The sequence below is a fragment of the Lissotriton helveticus genome, chromosome 7 (assembly GCF_964261635.1).
Source record: "Lissotriton helveticus chromosome 7, aLisHel1.1, whole genome shotgun sequence".
NCBI classification, from domain to species: domain Eukaryota; kingdom Metazoa; phylum Chordata; class Amphibia; order Caudata; family Salamandridae; genus Lissotriton; species Lissotriton helveticus.
Genome location: NC_136068.1, coordinates 1,029,214,303 through 1,029,232,245, shown reverse-complemented (window position 1 = coordinate 1,029,232,245; position 17,943 = coordinate 1,029,214,303). Strand labels below are relative to the sequence as shown.

The 17,943-nt window shown below is 43.6% G+C and overlaps 1 protein-coding gene across 3 annotated transcripts in view; it reads right to left on the bottom strand.

Moving 5' to 3' along the window:
- Nucleotides 1-17,943, bottom strand: part of DUS1L (dihydrouridine synthase 1 like) — a 266,802-nt gene that overhangs the window by 226,382 nt on the left and 22,477 nt on the right. For 2 of the 3 annotated variants that reach the window (XM_078653767.1, XM_078653766.1), the window contains exons 2-6: nt 15,102-15,348; nt 13,515-13,623; nt 12,271-12,321; nt 12,064-12,176; nt 11,293-11,375 (exon numbers count right to left, since the gene is read on the bottom strand). In XM_078653767.1, coding sequence (XP_078509893.1) covers nt 11,293-11,375; nt 12,064-12,176; nt 12,271-12,321; nt 13,515-13,623; nt 15,102-15,338 — 593 coding nt within the window. In that variant the 5' untranslated portion in view covers nt 15,339-15,348. The remainder of the gene's footprint in view (nt 1-11,292; nt 11,376-12,063; nt 12,177-12,270; nt 12,322-13,514; nt 13,624-15,101; nt 15,349-17,943) is intronic. The other variant, XM_078653768.1, reaches the window with a different exon arrangement.

Sequence of the window (17,943 nt, the reverse complement as noted above, 5' to 3'; positions counted from 1 at the left end):
CAAAATGCCCCTTTTAAGGTACCTGGCCGGTTCTTCTAGGAAGTAGACTCATGGACGAGGGAGCTTCTCTGGGGTGGGGACCAACCACGATGTAAAGCTCCATTATTGGGCATCCATACTATCAATGGTCAACGACTAGGTATATGGAACCCAACAAGGCCCAGTCACATTGGGAGACAGGCATGCTATGACCCCGGACGGCTACCTCTGATGCCTATCTGGTAATGCCAGGACACTCTCATTGTCCTACCCAACAGTCTGTAGTGTGAATCTGGAGAAAGGAGACAGCTACTACTGGTGGGCAGGGGTTAAAGGGGTTGCTGGGGGGAGTGTTGGGGGAATGACACAGGAATCACCAGTATGGGAATCTGAGGCACTGAAAGACTTGCGGAATAAAGACGGCAACAAGAAGTGGGGCCTGTTGGGCATATCCAAGTTGGGGGTGGGGGGGATGTATGAAGAAATGGGGACATAATCCTCTTTCGGGAGCTTCAAGCACAATTTGATAGCATATTCCTTCAGCACATGCAAATGAAACATACTAAAGAAACATATGGGCGTATTGGGTGAGTTAGCGGAGAAGACAAAATGTTTGTGCATGAGAGTCCCCAGTACTCATCTCTAGCAATGCTTCACAGATCTAAGCCACACTGCTCAACAGCAGCCTCTTGTTGATAACAGCAATCAGAGACATGTGGGAACAAGACTTGGGAAACACCAGGATGAAGCCTGGGGAGAAGCAGTTAGCTAACCTAGGGTGGTGGCTATACAGGCAGGTTTCCAATTGATACAACTAAAGCTATTACAGTGTATTATACCATATCTCAACTATGGGCCATGGATAAAGTGGGCAATGAATGGTGCCTTAGAAGCTGCAAACAGTGGAATACTCTAATATATATGCTGTGGAAATGTCCATACCGGTGTAAAGACTGGGATTCGAACTGTAAAATATTGTCAAAAGGACAAGGACATGCTTTACCCTTACTCCACCCATCCTAACACTGGGAATTTGGGTGGGAATTTTAAAAGGGGGGGCTAGGGATCACAATCTCTGGCTAAATATGCACCACTGTTTTTAAATGTGTTGCTGGTGGTGGCTAGGTGTGACATAATCTGTTGTTGGGGACCAGAGATACCCAAAAAGGTAACAAAATGGAGATTAAACAGCACGAGTCCAGCTGAGCCCCTACGCAAATTTGAAAATGTATGGCGTCCCTGGAAACAGCGCATGGACCAAGGGTAATTGTAGGGACAGGACGAAACGGGCTACTTTGGCATCCGTTTGGCATATGGGATTGGTAGCATAGGTGTGTATGCAGGATCTGATTGGCATTATTTATGTACACCAGACTTGAGTGAGGGGCGGGATTTGTAAAAGACAACATTGGTCTGATGTTTAATGTCTTGTCTGTGTGTTCAGAAATCAATAAAGGGATTGTAAAAAAAAGTGCAGCCACGAGTTTTGACCAAACCAGATTTTATTTCCATGGAGGAAATGGTGTTCCAATTGCAAGAAGCACTTTCTTCTGATATTCTAAGTCTTTGACCATAGGACTCTTTAATGGTGTCAGGTTTGGAGATTCTCTGTAAACTGTATTTGCAGCTAGGTGCAATTTAGTATGTTAAAAGAGCAGTTTGGATGCCAACTTTGAGAGATATGGGATGGCAACTTCCTCTTGGCAAGTAACAGTTATTCCAATTTTTCTGGCAGCATATGCAGAATCTTTCCCATTTTATGTTTACATTTGTTTCATTGTTGCTGGAAAAGAATGGTAATATAATCAATCCTCTGCTGGACTGGCGTCAACATTCGGACATTCTCAGAAGTTATGCAAATTATAACTTTAAATTTCCCCATTTCTTTCCCCACCCCATTGCCCCTCCCCCCACGGTGCCTTGTTATTAGAAGTGCGTCCTAGAATAGCAGCCTTTAGGCCATGTGGTCAAGTTAATTTGGGTGTGGTGGTGGCTCTGTCAAGCGTAGCAGGCTGAGGTATGTGCGACATGTGAGCTCGGTGAATTCTTGCGAGAGAAGCTTTATAAAAGGGCGCCAAGTATCTCTAAATGTGTCCCTTCAGATTTAAGTGTTGATGCCAGCCTCTCCATCCCCAGCAAATCCCAAATACGAGGTAGCCAGGACCCCATAAAGCCAGTGTTGATTGGTGCACCGCCCTCAAAGCCAATGTAACATATCTGCCTCTCTTAGATTGGAGTGGGAAGGTTATCGGGTTGGGGAGACCTAGGTCTCCCAAACCCGATAACCTTCCCACTATATAGTAGGGGGAAATCTGGGGAGTTGAGTGTCAAAATGGGTTTCGACTTCCGATAGGATCTCTTCCCAGAAGTGTGTCAGTCTGGGCATTCCCAGAGAATGGGAACCAGGTTCCATGGTGAGTCCTTGCATCTCCAACATGTATACCATCGTTCTGGGCAGATTTTATGTAAACATCTTTTCCATATTAGTGCATAGCAGGTCCTAGATAATAGTCGCTTGGTCTAAGAAAGTCCATACATGCGGATGGCAGATTAGATGGCCATATTGTGTGATTTCATGAGATGTGCTACCAAATTCGGTGATGTCATGTTTGGATGCTGAACTTTCCTTTGTAGTCTGGTCAGTAGTTTTGGTGTCCATGGTAACTTCTTGTTTGGCCTCAAACATATGCAATAGATGTGGGTCCCATCACTGTTTCAGCGACTTTGCACTTCTGGCATCATTGATGCTTGACATCTGCGAATTGTCAAAGCTACATTTGGAATCAGTGTGATCGGAGATAAGGTGTCCAGTAATGTCCTTATCATAGGGGTACTGCCGACTGAATTTCGATCCTGACAAAGTCTATGCATTTATTGCTTTGAGTTATTGAAAAGAGGTATGGTAATGGAGTTACCCACTCTTTCAATACTTCGTTTCTCCAGAGCTCATTGAGGTTCTCTTTGTGTGCGTGGCTTTGGAAGTCTGCCCGTTGAGTAGACGCCTGGAATATGAACTGCCCAGATACAAGAACTCAGACTACTGCGCACAGTGGGATATTCTTTGCTTCCAGCAATAGTGGTCTTAATCTTGTGCTTCTCTGTTTGTTCACGGTCATTTTATTGTCCACCAGATAGTTGATATGCAGGAGCCCTCTTTAATTTATCAGAGGGATACTACTGAATAGACAGCTGTCCTAGATGACCTCTCAATCCTGTACGAGGCATCTGTGACAATCATTTCAGGTAGGGTTTCTTGTTGAAATGAACCTTCTTGCAGATCCCCTCTTTTGCACCATGTAAGGAATTGCTTCTCTCGAAGCGTTAACTACACTTTGTCCCCTTGGCGGTTGTTTCTTCGTAAGCATTTATCCTTTAGTCACTGCTGCAGGGTCTCAAGTGATTGAACTCAGGACAATGGATTTGCAGGAAGCTATGGAACTGAGAAGGAAGGAGATCCGCCGAACCACTGGTTTTGTATTTTTCATCATATGGTGATCCTGGTCTTTTATTGATTACAAACACTCCTTCACGTTTCCATCTACTGTGTCTATTGTCACTCCTAGATACGATAGGCATTGAGTAGGTACTGACACCGATTTCTATCTATTGTTGTGAAGGCCTAAAATGTGTCGCTAACTTCTTGCCCTTCTGAAGCCTCAATGGACGGTAGGTTCACAGTAGCCGATCGTCTACATAAGGATTGGAGAGCATCCCTTGGCTTGGTAGATAAGGCACCACAGCAGTACTGCATTTGGAGAATTTGCATGAGACAGATGTGTCCAAATGGCAGAACTGTGAATTGAAAATTTGAATTTCCGACTATAAATCTCATACACTTCCTGTGATGTTTTGCTATTATGTTGAAGGAAGAGCCCAGTAAATCCATTCCATGCATACATAAAAGCCTGTGAAACGTCATTACAGATCCATTTGTTGATGAAGCGCAGGTCGACAAATGGTCTGAAATTGTATGATTCTTTTAAGTATCAGGAGTAAACTTTATCCTCTTTTGTGAGGATGGAGCTCCATCGACTGCACGTTTCAGCAATGCACATTTATTTCCTCAAGATGTAAAAATAAATGTTTTTGGAGGAAGGGTAGTGGTTTTGCCCTGAAACTTAGCGAGTATCCATGAATCATAATATTCAGCACCTACTTGTCTGTAATTATCTCCCAATCCCAATCTTACAGATAATGAGATGCCGCGCTCGTAACTGAAGTGGTGAACAGAGAGGAGGAGATCACTGCTGCCTTCCAGAAGAGTATGATGTATGAAATGTTCCCAATGGTGTTGATTTGGCCTTTTATGGTTTTCTCTAGTAAAGGAATCTCTGGGCTTGCTGTTAATAGGACAGCGAGGTGACTTAACTCTCCATGGTAAATAACTATGCTCTTTAGATTGATATTGCATTTCAAAGAACCCATTTCTCCTCAAACCCTACCACCTTTGGGTCTCATCCTCAATTTAACCAACTTCACTCATATCTGAAAAACCTTATCAGGACAACGCCAATCAATGTCTAGAGCACAACACAGTTTGGGCTAGTAAAGACACAACTTTAATGTGGTCAAGTAAAAACCTATTGCTTGCAACAATGTTTTATTAATCTTATGATTTTTAAATCTGACTTATCCACATACTTTCCAGTGATTTTGCAGATATCAGCAAAGGGCTCAGGCTACTCTGTTAATGCTCAGAAAACCGAGTTTATGGTTTGGAATCAGAAGAGGGATTAGCCCTTAATTAAGAATGAGATTAAATATTTGGGGTTATAGATTATGCGGGATATCAACAAAATTCTGGATGTAAACCTTGGGAACACACTGGCAGAAACAACCAGTTTGATAAAGGGGTGGGTTCATCTGCCTCTGACGATCTTTGGAAGAACCAATTTAGTGAAGATAGGGATTATTCCTAAATGTTGTTTTTCTTTAATACAATCACTTTAGATCTCAAGAAAGATTTATTAGAGAAAATACAGTAGGAAATAAATTCCTTTATTTGGGCATTTAAGGAGCAGAGGATCTCACGGAGAAAGTTGCATAGGAGGGGAAAAGGGGGTTTATCCCTGCCAGACAAGTAATGCTATGCTTGGGTCTTTTAGTTGAAGAATGCTAGGATGCTGTTCAATACACCCAACTGCTTAGAAATATGGTCCCTGTTTAAAGCCATGCTAAAAGGAGTTAAAGGGGCGGCAATGCATTTCTTCTTTACATTCAGAGATGTGAAGTTCTTCAAAAAGGCGAGACTGGAAGTGCTGAAAGCAATGGCCAGGATGTGGTCTTGTATCAGACGTGTAATGAAAGCGAAGTATTACAGCAACTTGGTTCCCATCTGGGATTCCCCGGGTACTCCAGTGTACGGCGCTACCAATAAAGGCGACAGGCACACAATCCTGGGTTAACCTCTCCTGGGCTGGCACGCTACTCCCCTGGGTTGAGCTAAGCAAGAAGATGGGGGGGAAATCGCTCAAGATTCAAGTACTTACAGCTGAGAGGCTGGGCGCAGAGTTTGCAATTTGATATGGGATCTATGAGCCATTTGGAGAAACAACTGTCTGGAAAAAGCCCAGGGAAGAAGGAAGTAACAATCTGCTACTGGGAACCGTTAGAGACTACAGACGGGTACTTCAAGCTGGCAGAGGAACTCTGGGGATGATGCCTGCCAAGAGCGTAGTTACAAAACATGTGGCAAGTATCAAAGCACACTTTATTTACTATTGTTAAGCCACTTTTTTAAGAAGATATCATTTTTTCCCTTCATAGAGCCTACTTGTCGCCATACAGAATCTTGAAGATGGGGGTAAATGGGGTGTAGCCAAAAGCGGGTTAGAAAAGCTGACTGACATCTATATGTTCACAGAATGTCCAGAAATCCCGAAGTTTTGAGAAGAAGTGGGTAAGATTGTTTTGAGCATTGTGGGGGTGGATATTAAGGTACGCCTCACTTGGGTTATCTTTGGCATAGTACAGGGGCCGGAGGAGTTGAGTGGTGATAGGAGAAAGATACTTTTCTATCTCACTGTGCTAGCGAGAAGGGAAATCTGTAGAAAATGGGTGGGTGATATGCCTCCCCTTTATTCAGAGTGGCTTGACGCACATTATTTATCGAAAATGGATGTGGCAGAGGGAGAATCTAAGAGGAAAAAGTTGATGGAGTGGACAGGGGGACACAAGGGCATTAACGCAAGGAGCATATAACATGTTCAGTGATTACACTTTTACAGCTCTCATTGCTGCTTAAAAAACCCAGCTCACTTAGTCAGGTATCATGAGAGAGACGCAGCCTCCTTGGTCTAATGTCTTTCACACATAATCCAACGGCACAAATCGGAAAACGTTGCGAGACAGATTGAAGTCTGAGGTGAATGTAACATGACAAAAGTAAAATCTGGCTCTCCTAGGAATTGCTGCCTCCCTTGGATCCTGAGGGAAGCCTTTACTGCTTGCCAGAGTCCAACAATGTCCCTGTTAAACGAGTCACTGTCCCAGGGCTATGTACCGGACATCTTTAAGGAGGCTTCTGTCATCCCCCTCCTAAAGAAGCCAGGAGCGGACCTTAAAATCCTAACCAACTACCAACCTATCTCATTGCTACCTTACCTGGCCAAACTACTGGAAGCCCTTGTGGCCAAAAGTCTATCTGCTTTCCTGGAGCAGTTCAATTATCTGGACACACACCAAGCAGGATTCCGCCCAGCTCACTCCACAGAGTCAGTTATACTGACAGTATTGGACACCCTCCGGGATATGGCCGACAGGGGCTCTCCGCAAGCCTTGGTGTTGCGGGACCTTTCGGCATTTGACAAGGTCGACCATAATATCCTGGTCGACCGTGTCAAGGATGCAGGAATTCATGGCTCAGCCCTTGAATGGATTAGCTCCTTTTTAACAAACCGATTTCAGGCGGTCCGCCTAGACCAATTCACCACTCCCAAGATAAGAACTACATGTGGCGTTCCCCAGGGATCCTCACTTTCCCCTCATCTGTTCAACTTATACCTTCTCCCTCTGATCCACGCCCTGAAAGAAAGGAAAGTTCACACTTTTAACTATGCGGGGGGCTTCCAACTAGTGTTCTCTATCAATAACTCTCCTACATCTGTCCATGAATTCCAGACTACGATGATGTTCATCCGTGACTGGATGAACAGCAACCATCTGAAGTTAAATCCAGATAAGACGGACGTGAGTCTTATGGGAGGATCCTTAAACTCCTGGAGTTCCCAGTTCTGGCCTAAGGAGCTGGGACAGCCCCCTACTCCTTCCATATCTGCCAAAACTCTGGGAGTCATAATTAATAATGATCTTACAATGGAAACACAAATAGGATCCGTAATTTCAACATGCTTTTTCCAACTAAGAAAAATAAAGAAAATTAGCAGATTCCTTACACAGGAAGCAAAAATACAGGCAGTTCTTGCTATGGTGATATCCCATACAGACTACGCCAACTCTCTATACTTTGGCATTCCTGCTTATCTCACCCACCTCTTCAACTAGTAGAGAACCAGGCAGACAGACTGATTCTTCAGGAAAACAGGCGTCAACATGTCACTCCTCTTCTGAGGAAGCTACACTGGCTCCCCATAACCCAGAGATGCGCTTTCAAGGTGAGATGTATGATCTTTAAGTCCCTGAATGGTAAAACCCCTAAATTCATCAACAATCTGATTGAAAGATACATTCCGACCCGCAACCTGCGATCTGCCCATATGCATCTCCGGACTACAAATCTCTTTAAACTGAAATGTTTTGGTGGAACAAGGTTCTTCATAGTAGGCCCCAGATACTGGAACTCCCCGCCTCTAGAAATTAGATTCTGAACAGACCTCATGAGTTTTCGTAGACTCCTAAAAACATGGCTAATTGGACAAGCATACGAGTAACATCTCAGACCAACATCGCCAGAGTAGTGCCATGAAACCAATCTGGTGTACGTGGGGTCTACAAAAAAGTATAACATAACATAACATAACAATGAGGAAAAATGTTTGCTTCTGATTCAGCAGTGGCACATTTGTCTTTTCACTATTTTTTTAAGACGTCTCTTTTTCTTTTTTCATTTTTCTTTATCTTAGGATAAAGAACACTGGTCTTTGTCTTGTTTATGTTCGAGCATTTTTTGTTATAATGGCGTGTAGATATGGTACTAAATGTTCACTGTGATGGGCAATTTGCCCTATTTATTTCTTTTTCACTCAATTTGTGGCTCGTAGCACATTCTGGTGGCCAGGGTAGAACCAGCCTGTCGCACAACGTGTTCAATATCTTTTCATCAGTGTAGCTACGAATACAGGTTACCACATTTTGAGGTGCATGGCATGTTTCCCATGAATGCATCCAGAGGTGATTACCAATCTGCAAATAAGCATCTGTGACAAAATGCATGTATTCTCTTGCTTTTACAGCCCTGAGAAAGTCTTAGTCAAAGACAAAACACGTGCTGGCTGTGCTTGGACATAAATGCACTTTGTGGCTGTATCTTGACAATTTTCTGTATTGTGCTAAGGACGTATGTATTTTTGTACTGTATCTTCTTGATTACATATGTACTGTTAATGTGTGATATACTGACACTACTAAACTATAGCTGAGTTGGTAAAACTTTTCTGGCCATACTTAACAAAACATTGTTGCTAACAATATGTTTTTTTCTTGACCACATTAAAATTGTGACTTTACTAGCCCAAACTGTGTTGAGCTCCAGGCAGTGGTTAGAGGTTTTGGATGTCATTGCTCATGGGAATACACTTAAGTGCACTTCTTTGCAGCAGGAGCACTGTCTGTTGTAGCACACAAAATAATGTACTGACCACATTTTGAGGCAGGTTTCAGTGCTGGTTGTATCTTTCCACTGCTGCTGTTTTTGCAATACATATCAGGACAGTTATCTGACTGGAGTCCTTCACAGTGTTAGCCGCGGCCCCTCACATCTTTCTTCCAGAAGTACTTGCTCTCCCTTTCCAGTGGCGCAGTCTTCTCTGGGGCTGATATATGCTGGTGTCTCACTGATGTGGCAATTAGAGTCTGGTTTTAGATCCAACATTAAAACTACATGTGTTGTTGCAGTGGATAATATTTCTAAGGCAGTGCAAGTCTTGTTGAAGCCCTCAGGATGAGGTTGCAGGTGTTGATATTTGTCCTAAAGTGAGTCATCACCATAGGTGTGGGACCTTGAGGGAGACCTGCACCTCTAGTGTAGCTCTGGAATGCTTGGAGTGTTGGGTTCCCCGATGAAGCTGAAACATGAGGTAATGTTTCTTCTAATGGGATTCGAGTTAGCACAGGCAGCTTACTGACAGGAGACATGGGTGTTTGGCTAGAGGCCATTCTTGGCTGTAAAGTCATGTTAAGATGTCAGAATAGAAATTGAAATGGGTCTGCCACTAGGATGACAAAAAAGGAGGTCCCAATCCTATTTCAATCTCTTTGGGAGCGAGGCTCAGGCTTTCTTAGAGCTGGAGTTACAGAAACATCAAGAACCTCAGCTTCGATCTTAGTAACGTCAAGAAGTGTGATGCAAGTCCAGCCTCGGACAGTGAAGTGGGGACACAGAGTGCATTGATTACATGAACGGGAAAACCATCTGAATTACACTGGGCCTTGACACCACCAGTGAAGGTGTAGTCGCTGGGTGGGGCCATTTAAACAGCAAATATATCGCCATAGTCTGATGATTTATTGACTTGTATACTGAAAGTGAATGAGATGCAGTCATAAGGAGTACCTTGAGGCAGATGACTTTGAAGATCTGTTCTGTTGTTGATACATGACCGTTGGCACTGATCCAACTTTTAACGGTAGAAGCCTTCGACAACCATGTTGTGATCTTTGACATCGACCAGGAGAGTTATTGAGAAGAGCGGGTGCTGATGTCTGCTACTATTAGTAATCAAGCTCCTCTCCTCATCTCTGCAAGAGCCTTTCTGGAGCGCTCGATCCTTATCCGTCAAGGTTGCATAGCTAGAAGTCTTTTCGCCTCTCTCTTCTTACTCTACTCCGCCCTAATCATCATGTCCTCCAATGTGCCTTTCAGCCTTGATGCCTTTCCACCCTTTTAATGTTGTTTTTGTCATTTTCTTAGAAATTCACACATTCCTTCACAGAATGTGAAGAGGTAAGACACACCACATACATTTGGTGTGGGGCAGTGGCTGCATTTTTCCTGCCCCAGACCGGACATGTCTCACAGAATGAAGGCTTTGAAAGAATACATTCTGTAAAATATAATAAAAATAGGTTCATTCGGTAGACAGGTGATAAGGAGGTCACATCAAGCTGAAAAGGTCATATTCTTGGAGACATTGTGAAGCAACTACGAGTACAAAGCATCATAGGTAGAGGAGACTACTGGAGACACAAGGCTATTTCTGAGGCTTCATCAATGCAAGCTTATCAAGCTGCACTTTTTTCTTTGTAGTACACAGACATTTCAGCTTTCTGAACAGTATATTCTGCAACTTAGTCCAGAGATAAGGTTTTTGGAGTTTGATAGCCTACATTTTTAGAAAATTCTTGTTTACGATAGGCCCCTGAAGAATGATGCTCATTATTTGGAAATGAGCAGCCCATCTATGAATTTATGGACAAAGATGTAATATAAAGTCTTTCGGATTACAGGTAGACAGTGGGGGGGGGTCATTCTGGAATTCATGACTACCAATGACGATCCTACGATGCAGAACAATGGCGCCAACAAAGAAAACAAAAACACACATCTACAAAGTTATGGAAGAAAGCAGGAGCCATTACACAAGTTTTCTGACACCAGCGGGTCCAGATACACTAAACAATATATCAAGACACGAGGCAACTGGCAGGACCGGGTGTGAAAAGTTAAGCATTCTTAAGTGGAAAAGGCTCCAATTGTGGCGTTACTGCACACACATTCTTCGTTTTTGTTGTTTTTTTAAAACGTACTGGAGACACGCCTTTGGAAGAGGGAGAGTTGGCTTCATTGCAAATTCCTAAGAGTAAAGCAAATGGTGGGAGGGATTGTAATGTAGCAAGTCTGAACGATTGCCTGCGCTAGTGTCAGTCAGTAAGGAAATTAGCACATACAAGCAGTGTCAGCAAATGTGTATGCATGCCTGTTTAAGTGTCTGCGAATGTGCTTCCAAGCCTCGCAGGTATTAACAAAAGGGCAAGCATGTATTACAAAGTATGTATTTTCAAATAGGTTCCACAGAGTACGAATGAATGTACGGCGAGGAGTCGGTCTCCATGTTTGAATGCATTCGGATCTGTATGAAGACCTGCTAATGTGTACGCCTGTAGGTTAATCTGTGTGATTCTCTGAGGCTTACTTACCGGACAGCCTTTATGTGTTCCCAAGATGCCACTCCAGTCAAGGGTCCTTTCTGTTCCTTGGTCCGTCCATGAACTGTCAGCAACTAAGAGGCAAAACAGACTCTTTAAAACTCGGACCCCTTCCTCTACGTGCAGCACACGGTCCTCCAATCCACACACACTTACAATCCAGAATAGGTGAAGCCATAATCTCATCTGCCTTATGAATACTTGCCACCAAGACAGAGGGGGAGCACACAGGCTTCACCACTGTACGCACACCGCAGGCAACAGAGACAAAACCGCAAAAAACACGGTGGCTCAAAAAAACAGTAAAGGGGCTTGAAGACAACAACGTAGTGGGATGCAAGTAAAGTAGATTTAGAGGAATCATGAGTAAGCAGTGTCCTCATTATTCCATAACAGAAAATAGACCGTCGCCCACAAGCAGAAGTTCGTTCATAACCCAGCAGCCCCAGTGGAGCTCCTTAAAACAAAGCCTGCTTGCAATGCTGCTATGACTGCAGACATTGTAACCAGCAGTGATGGAGTCCTTGCCCAAAAGCGGGAACTGCAATCTGCAGATCAGGAGGGAAGGGTGAAGCTTCTTGCCCAATAGTAATGAGTGTAGCAAAGCATGCAGCCTCATTATTCACAGGAAGACTATGCAACTTCTTTATCATGCAACAAGCATTACTGCCCCATTAAAGAGCCGAACGAAGAGCAACCTCCTTACCTAGCTATAGGAAGTCCATTTCAATTATCCAGCAGCAAGCAATGCAGTCCCCTTACCTGACACCCCGCCTTTTCCAGCAATTGGGCATATTTCACCGTCTTCTTTATTTCTGGGAAGACACGGATCTTGCAAGTGATGGGGACTGACAGCTTCTCGTCGGCCAGCCGAACTAGGAGAGAAACGGGAGGAGTCCATGAGGCATGAGGATCAGGCAATCGTGCAGACAGCGATGCCGGAGGGCAGGGAAACCGTGCAACACTCACTCATTCTCTCCAGGAGATCCCACTCCTCCTGCAAGAATGACCCGTAGTGCCCTGAAAGAAAATAGCACCAAAAAATGCATTGTGAGAATCACTTTTGTGCAATCTACTAACAGTCATGAAAAGAGAACATATTACACATAGCAAGCTCTGAAGAATTTTTCAAACCCTCTTTTTCTTATTTTGTCATTTTATGTTGATGTAGTTACATACATGCTGATCTGTTTTAATCAAACTACCCTTATGCTAAGCATTAACAAACTTGTCTGGTGCCTGAAGGAAAGAATCAATTGCAGACCCTATTCCAATATGTTTACATATCAATTGCCCACTGTCAGTTTGCATCGTCCTTCTGCCTCACATCTCTAAAACACTTTAAAACGCCTCACATGTCTAAATCACTTAAAAACGATTGTCCTCCACTTTCTTCCTAAACATTTCATCTCAATTCACTCTGGTGGCACTACAACCAAGACCCAAAAAAGACGGAATGCCAACTCAAGTACCCTAGTACCTACTTCCTGGAGCACTGCTCATTTAGAGTCATGAACGCACAATAACCTAAAAGCTTATTGAAGAAGCTTTAATGAAAGGTTCCCTGGTAAGAGGCCAGCCTAGTAGAGCGTGCATATATAAGCTCAGCAGAGAATCTTATGTGAAGATGCCTCGGGCCTCCTCTGTGGTCTATCCCTTTCACCACACCATGAAATAGAAAATATGGCCAGGTCCTTTTCCTAATAATGTCTTCCTTGACTATAACGGAGTTTCTCAGCCAAGATCAAAACCGAGCCCAGTAGCACAAAATAATTATAATGATTAAGCCTCCTTCTAAGTCAGTCAGTAATTGTGTGCACACATTCTGTTATTGGGGTTTCCTCATACATTTCCTTCTGCGACTAGGTGTGAATCCTTTATTTCAGTGTAAAATTCAGCCCACAAGAGCCCTTTAATTCCTGGGATTTAAAATGATTTGTAGAATTCTTGGAAGTCCCTAGAAACCCTATTTCATGGCAGCTCAGAGACTGGTTAGCAGTCATTCCAGAGATAAATGCGATAAAAGGCTGACAGGACAGCATGCCTCTCACCACAGCACATGCCCCCAATCTCATTAGACTGGTGCAATCCAGCACCATGACATAACATTTAGGTCTAACTTGCTCACTCAGACAAATACCCAGCCCATCCGCCACACACGCTCCCCATGACAATGTAGTCCAAGCATGTTTTTACCATGACCTGCTACTTACCTCTCTTAGCGATCATTTGTGGACAGCCCAGATTCAAATCAATAGCATCACAGTAATCCTGAGCTAAGAGGGCAGCCTGAACAAACACCTCTGGGTCATTGGCACAAAACTGAAAAAAAGCAAGGGGTTAGTTTTGTGAGCAGTGAAGGCCTAAATATTTTTTTAAACACATTTTAATGGTTTTTCATAATGCAACAAAGGCCATTGTCGAAGGCATATACATTACCAGTAGAGGGTACATTTAACTGTTTCATGTATCAGTACAGAGTACACATAGTATCAAGTATGCATTAATTACATTATATTTTCAATAAAAGCAATGATGATATCTGAATGTTAATGTACTGCAGTTGCCATATTGAGAAACAACCCAACCCCACCCTAAACTATTAACAAAACAACTGAGTCCCACCCCCCCCTTATACCGACCCTCAGACTCATTCCATCTATTACAGAGGATAGTCAGTCAGCATATCCTTTCTGTGTGGCACATTAACTCATGTGTAAGATTCTTGGTCCTGCACCATCCAATTGTCCTAGTGCGGGATCCGGGCCATTTCCAATCTGCATCTCTAGATACGTTATTCAGTGTTTTGATTTACACATCCTGTTGTATAGGGAGTTCTGTGGCAATAAACCCCTCCAGCATTGCATTCCATTCCAGCGAGATATGAAATTTCCTCAATCCCCTATTTTCTTCCTGTTTAATCTCCATACTTTGGGCTCTACCCCGTCTAACTCCCTCGTCATGCCATCCCTGTACTGTCAGTGCCTTAGCAGCTTTCCATCGCATTGTGACTGACCGTTTGGCCAGTATCCGTGCCAAATTAGCAAACCTATTCTATGTTCCTCTTTTCTTGCATTTAGGGCTTACTCCTAATATACTATATTTGAGAGTATCTACTCCCACCAAAGGGGCTATTTCACATAGTATTTTGGGTACTGTTGTCCAGAAGTGTATCAACCATGGGCAAGCCCACAACATATGCAGCATGTCCATGCATAGCGTGGCATCTGGGACATGTGTCTACCGTGTCTGGAAACATTCTGTGCAGCTTCCTGGGGGTCTGGTAAGCTCTATGTACTATCATGGACAGTAGAAACTTGAACTTAGGATTACAAGATATCTTCTTTGGGTATTCTAATATCACCCCCCACTCCTTATCTGTCAACTCCCAGCCTATGTCTCCGCTCCATTTATCTCTAAGCACCTGTAATGAAGTTGCAGCGTGTGTTCGTATACCCCTGTACAGCTATCTGGTAAAGTGTCTCCCGTTGCCCATTAGGTATTGCATGTGAAGGCCGAAGTTGATGTTAGACAACAAGTGGGCAGTAATCAATACAAAGTACAGCATTTTTCACAGACTGGCTTGAGGAAGGGTGAAGCACACGTCAGAGGCTGTGACTGGTTGACAATCTCACACCAAGAATTGGCTTCAAGAGATAATCCTTGCTCTTATCAGATACACTGAGGAAGTTGAAATTGAAAGAGCAGATCTCCTACACTAGTAAGGGAGGGGTCTGGTGAAACCTACCAGGTGGTGGAGACAGAAAGAACCTAGAAAACGAGATAGGGGAGGTCACTACCTGGACAATCAAGGGGCGATCCTCAGGACACACTTCACAATACAGGTTCTCACGGCGGTAGTTGATGTCTCTCACAAACACCTGTGCATGCAGCATAGGAGTGTAGCACAACTGTGCGCCATGGCGCCGGCTCAGCATCCTCCAGGGCAATTCACTCTGGTCAACCATGGGCGCCACCACATAGTGAGCACCATTCAGGGTTTTGTTCCAAAAATTGAGTCCTTGAAGCTTTGTCATCTTGACCTGACTGAAAAAGAAGGCAGCGTGAGAAACATTCAGTGCAAGAGTGTTGGTTTAGAGGTCTTCAGACAGCAGACTCAAAACAATTCTATCAAGGAGCCCTTAGGCTGTTTCACGAGAGATCAGTGAAGATATTGATTTTGAAGTGGTGGGATGCATAGGTTCATAAGCAATCTCAAAACAGCTGATCAGAGACATAAACCTACATTAGGTGCATACATCCTCTGGAGATGATGCTCTTTGAAGAGTATTGATGAACCGGTGATAAACACATTTGGGCCTATTCAAAATGTTCTTCGGCAACTAGTTCATGTAACAAGTTTGCCTTTTCTGCAGGGCCATCCCGGATTTTTCACCTTTAACTGGACCCTATTTTTTTGCCGGCTGTAGCACTATATGCATGTTACACCTTCTAACCAGAGATAACGTGTTTGCACTCCCCCATTCAACATGGTCAAGTTAACATACCTCTAATTGCCATATTTAACTTAGCTATAAGTCCCTAGGCTATGGTACAAAGTGTATTAACCTCTTGGATGCTCGGCATATTTCCCTGCTATGCTGAGAAATCGGAAATCCCACACATCATGACGAGCTGGGCTCGTCATGAGCGTGCGAGGAGGCTACTTCATGACGAGCCCAGCTCGTCATGAGCGTGGAAGGGGTTAAGGGCCCGTAAATTAAATGTACTAGTGGACTGAGGGATCCATTGTGCCACCCACTACAATAGTAGTGCAAACATGACTGCAGGACTACCATTTGTAGCTTAGCTGTTGCAGTTTTAAACTGAAATTTCAGCCCATCAAAATCACCCCTTTTGACAGGTCAAAATATTCCTTTGAAACATTCATAAGTCCTCCCTATGTACAGCTTATTGTCCATAAGACAAGGTGCATGGTATTTAAAAGTAGGGCATGCAGGAATTTAATGTTAACATGTTCTAGTGAAACAAGCTACATACTTTATTTTTACTGTAGAAAGGCTGACCGTTCCATAGGAAAACACAGGGCTATATTATTACATTTAGTAATGCTAATTTGGGTTGGGAAACAGCTAGAAAAATAATTACATAATTTTTAATAGTCCTCAAAAACCCAAAACAATGGTGGTCAGTTTTTTGATGAATATTAATGAACAGGTATTTTTAGAAAGTTATCTTTTCCCTGTCTAAGGCTTCTGGCACCCATTTGCATGTACTTTCCCACTTCTGCCACCCAGTACTTAACATTTGAATGGGTGTGAATAGGTTTGTAATGCCTTCCAGGAGCAAACAGACTAACCTGAATAGGAAGAGATGGCCCATCTGAACCCGACAGAATATGTATGTATACAGAGTCAAATCCCGCTTGAATGTTAAATCCTGCAGGACAAGTCTGCTGGTATTTTACACAGAACGGTAGGAGCACACTTCAAAGGATGAGAACAGGATGCAAGACAATACTTCTGTATTCCTTGACTGGTTGCTGGAAAACTCAGCTTTATTCCACCAGATCTCAGCATCTGGGCTTAATAAGGGTACAGTGACTGCCTCAAACTGGGTTTTATGTGGAGGACACCAGGATTACCATCATACACTCCCCACACATAGATACAACCCTCAGAGACCAAGTCTAGTATGGGTAAAGACTTCTGCCATCTTGAAAATGGCCAAAGTGGGGAGGGCTGGCCTGATAACAGACAATACATGTGTAGTATCTGTAAAAGAAAGGCAAGCCAGAGAGCAGGGATGGATGGGGGTAGCCGGGGAGGAGGACTAGCGGTCATCTGCTGCTTGGTCCTACAATGCATGGCAATAAGCAAGGGTAAAGCCTTGTGGGTAATCCTCCTGCTGCTACCAGTGGATGTAGGAAGGAAGGTTACAGATACCCTTATTAAGTCCTTCAGTCACAGACTGCTAGTGCTGGGACCCTCTCTTTCGGTTCTCACTTCCATTGAGTCTCTACCTTTCAACCATCACCCTTACACTGTCCTCTAGCCAACATAAGTTATCCTGTGGTACCATCAAGTGGCCAAAGAGTTGTTTAGCTGGTAGAACAGACCCTTAGTTGGCCATCACAGACCCCCAGAACTGACCGTCAACCCCACCCTACTTGGTCCCAGAACCACTATGACCTCCAATACTATCCATTAACCAATCACAATGCCCTCATGAACACATAATTTAGCCCTCCCACCCTCTGTTCTGGCCCTTAAATGTCCTCACAGCACCACTGCTAACCAACAACTCTCAGCAGCTCGCCTGTGCTCTAAAGAACTCATCAGACATCATCAACCATCCAAAAGCCCAGGTTACTTCATGGCAGTCAATCCTCAACTCTCCAGCCCACTGCGTCAGCATGCACTTTCATTACAACTAATAGATGGTTCTACCTCACAAAGGATAAGTTAAGCATTCGCATTTGCTTTACCAATCATAGTTTTCAGGTGGATAGGTGCAACTAGATCAACTAAAACAAATTAGTACAATGGTGGAATACATTAGGTTGGTGGTAAACAAAATAAAAAAAAAAGCACGAGCTGCAGTATTTTAGTCTTGCTAACAGAATTATGAGGCAATATTACCTATATTAACCTGCTTTCACTGTGCAGTCAGGCACTTCAC